Consider the following 3,167-nt stretch of genomic DNA (forward strand, 5'->3'; position numbering starts at 1 on the left):
AGCAAATTATGTATTAGTTATAATACCTGGAAATTCAGCAGAAAAAAATTAGCAAATTTAAAGTTTCACTGAACGTAAATCTCATACAAACCGACAGTAACGTCTTCGTTAGCAGTAGATTCATCTCCACAGACCCTCAACTCAATATAGTCAGTAGTGGTAGTGCTACCATAGTCTCTGTGAAACCATGGTAGCCCTGGAGCAGAGCAGCAAGTAAGTTCAAGAGAACCACAACCTTGACCATCCCAGAGTGGATCATTCACAAAGAGTGTCTGGCCTGTATTGGAAGTTGGATTACCAGACTCGCAGAAATAATTATTTCCAATGAAAACTTGAGGCTGCTGGTTGCATCGGCATGGATTGACATTATGAGTATCGCTCCAGCCAGATATCAGTGTCCAGACGTGTTTACGAGGAGACCCACGAGTGATACTAACACCATCAACGTAGTTAGAGTTCAAATTACCAGTGACTGCAGCATCAGTTGATGCAAACTGATATCCTGTTACTCTACCACATATCTGAGAATAACTGACACCATTAGATGGGAACTGAACTGATGCACAGCTACCAATACCAGAGACAGGTCTACCACAGCACCTAACCCCACCTGATTGATAGAGCCTCAAAGCTGAAGGACAATTTTCTGTAGCATCAGTCATATCCAGATATGCTAGTCTTGTCCATCCTCCTCCTGAACCACACAGCTCCCCCATATTGCAGTAAGTTTCATATGTTCCATCTCCACTAGCAGTGGAGAGTATATAAGTACCTGATGGACTATTTGGTTGCTCTTGCTTAACTTGCTTACAAGAGGTAGGTAAAGCAGTTGAGTCATTGTGTAGCACTAACAGCTGCTTTGCTACTAGTAATATGTCACTAGCCACTCCAGCAGTAGAGGTACTGGTGTCTTGTAGATTAGAGAGAGTATTGACAATGTTAATGAGCTTTTGTGCAGAATCTCCGGTTGCTTTCAGAAGTGTTTCAGTTGCATTTAAGATCTCGCTGTCATCATCTACAGTGCAGGCCACTGTCTTATTAAGCACTTGGTTAAGCTGACCTTGCATGAAACGCATTTCATGCACAAGCTCATTGCAACTACAAATCAGATTATTATCATTATCATTATTATTACTGTTGCTGGTTGTACTACTCACAGCTCCCAAAACTCCCCCATTAATGCTATTGCAGGATTGAACTTTACCAATTTCATACAATGTTGCTATGGCTAAGCCCATGAGGATACCAAATGAAAGTAGAATGATGACGATAATAATTACCAAAAGGACTCTTCCAGATTTGCTTTCAACGAAGGAGCCTGCATGCTGATATTTGTAATTGTAATTGCTATTGAAGTAGCCCTGATTGTCATCTTCCTTGCTTAGATCTTGCATTGGAACGTCGTAATCATTTTCTTTGTGCTTGGTGACTTCATAGGCTTCCATCTTTAATGGGGTAGAGCCAGGCAAGCCTGCACGTGACAAGTAAATATGAAAGTAAGTGTGTAGAAAAGGCTTACTAGATCTAGCTGCTTTAAAATGGAGTTTAAAATAGTTACGAAATCTGACTTCTGCAGCCACTAAAGGGCTCAAGATGACAAAGTCGCCACAAGTTGCACCACAAGTACAAGATGCTGTAGTTTATAACGAGCCACACCTTCTTTCTGCTAGTTAGACCCCTCCCACTACCCCTCCCTTCTAATTCTCTGTCACTGAGGAAAGATGCCTCGAAGTCCTCCATCTTCACAACAGACTCCAGCACCACCCGGTGGACTCTCTTCCTCCTCTACCACGGCAGCATCAACCGGTGTACCCGAGTTACCGGTTGCTACCAATGAACCGGTGACCGGTGTATCCCACGAGGAGAAGACCAAAGGTCCGGGAGCTGATGAAGTGGTAGAAGACGAAGAAGAAGAAGAGGAGGATGACGAGAAGATACTAGAGATTGGACATAATGGAAGGTGGCAGAAGATTAACCACCAGGTACATGTACATGTACATTCATAAATTAGTTTTCATTAGGGATTTAAGATTTATCATAAGAATAAATTATTGTACTATGGCTCCAAACTCACTGCCCCCCAGTTTTTATTACATTTTCTGATACATATTGATGTCCTTATGCTGTGTAGAAAGTTTGAGGTGATTCCGACTTCAATTTTGTAAGTTACAGCCATTTTAAGAAAAAGCCAAAATTCTGAAAAATACCCTGTACTATATACCCATGGTTTTTCCAAAAATTGGCTCCGAAATCACCCCCAATTTTTATTACATTTTCTGATACATATTGATGTCCTTATGCTGTGTAGAAAGTTTGAGGTGATTCCGACTTCAATTTTGTAAGTTACAGCCATTTTAAGAAAAAGCCAAAATTCTGAAAAGTACCCAAGGCTATAGCCCATGGTTTTTTCCGAAAATTGGCTCCAAAATCACTTCAAATTTTTATTACATTTTCTGATACATATTGATGTCCTTATGCTGTGTAGAAAGTTTGAGGTGATTCCGACTTCAATTTTTCAAGTTACGGCCATTTTAAGAAATGCCAAAATTCTGAAAAATACCCTGTACTATAGCCCATGGTTTTTCCAAAAATTGGCTCCGAAATCACTCCCAATTTTTATTACATTTTTTGATACATATTGAAGTCTTTATGCTGTGTAGAAAGTTTGAGGTGATTCCGACTTCAATTTTGTAAGTTACAGCCATTTTAAGAAAAAGCCAAAATTCTGAAAAGTACCCAAGGCTATAGCCCATGGTTTTTTCCGAAAATTGGCTCCAAAATCACTTCAAATTTTTATTACATTTTCTGATACATATTGATGTCCTTATGCTGTGTAGAAAGTTTGAGGTGATTCCGACTTCAATTTTTCAAGTTACGGCCATTTTAAGAAATGCCAAAATTCTGAAAAATACCCTGTACTATAGCCCATGGTTTTTCCAAAAATTGGCTCCGAAATCACTCCCAATTTTTATTACATTTTTTGATACATATTGAAGTCTTAATGCTGTGTAGAAAGTTTGAGGTGATTCCGACTTCAATTTTGTAAGTTACAGCCATTTTAAGAAAAAGCCAAAATTCTGAAAAGTACCCTGTACTATAGCCCATGGTTTTTCCGAAAATTGGCTCCAAAATCACTTCAAATTTTTATTACATTTTCTGATACATAT

General features: G+C 39.2%; 1 protein-coding gene across 1 annotated transcript; it reads right to left on the bottom strand.

The window, feature by feature from the left end:
- Nucleotides 1-6: 6 nt before the first annotated feature.
- On the bottom strand, nt 7-2,092 carry LOC109591034 (uncharacterized). The gene is made up of 2 exons (XM_020006846.1): nt 1,520-2,092; nt 7-1,471 (listed from the first exon to the last, which is right to left on the bottom strand). The coding sequence occupies exon 2, from the start codon at nt 1,443-1,445 to the stop codon at nt 66-68; it is 1,380 nt and encodes a 459-aa protein (XP_019862405.1). The 5' UTR covers nt 1,446-1,471; nt 1,520-2,092; the 3' UTR covers nt 7-65.
- Nucleotides 2,093-3,167: the final 1,075 nt, after the last annotated feature.

The sequence above is a fragment of the Amphimedon queenslandica genome, unplaced genomic scaffold, assembly GCF_000090795.2.
Source record: "Amphimedon queenslandica unplaced genomic scaffold, v1.1 AMPQUscaffold_9093_Cont18965, whole genome shotgun sequence".
NCBI classification, from domain to species: Eukaryota; Metazoa; Porifera; class Demospongiae; order Haplosclerida; family Niphatidae; genus Amphimedon; species Amphimedon queenslandica.

Bases quoted from the DNA above. Each gene is read 5' to 3' on its own strand.
- LOC109591034 (XM_020006846.1), bottom strand. From the start codon at position 1,445: ATGGAAGCCTATGAAGTCACCAAGCACAAAGAAAATGATTACGACGTT.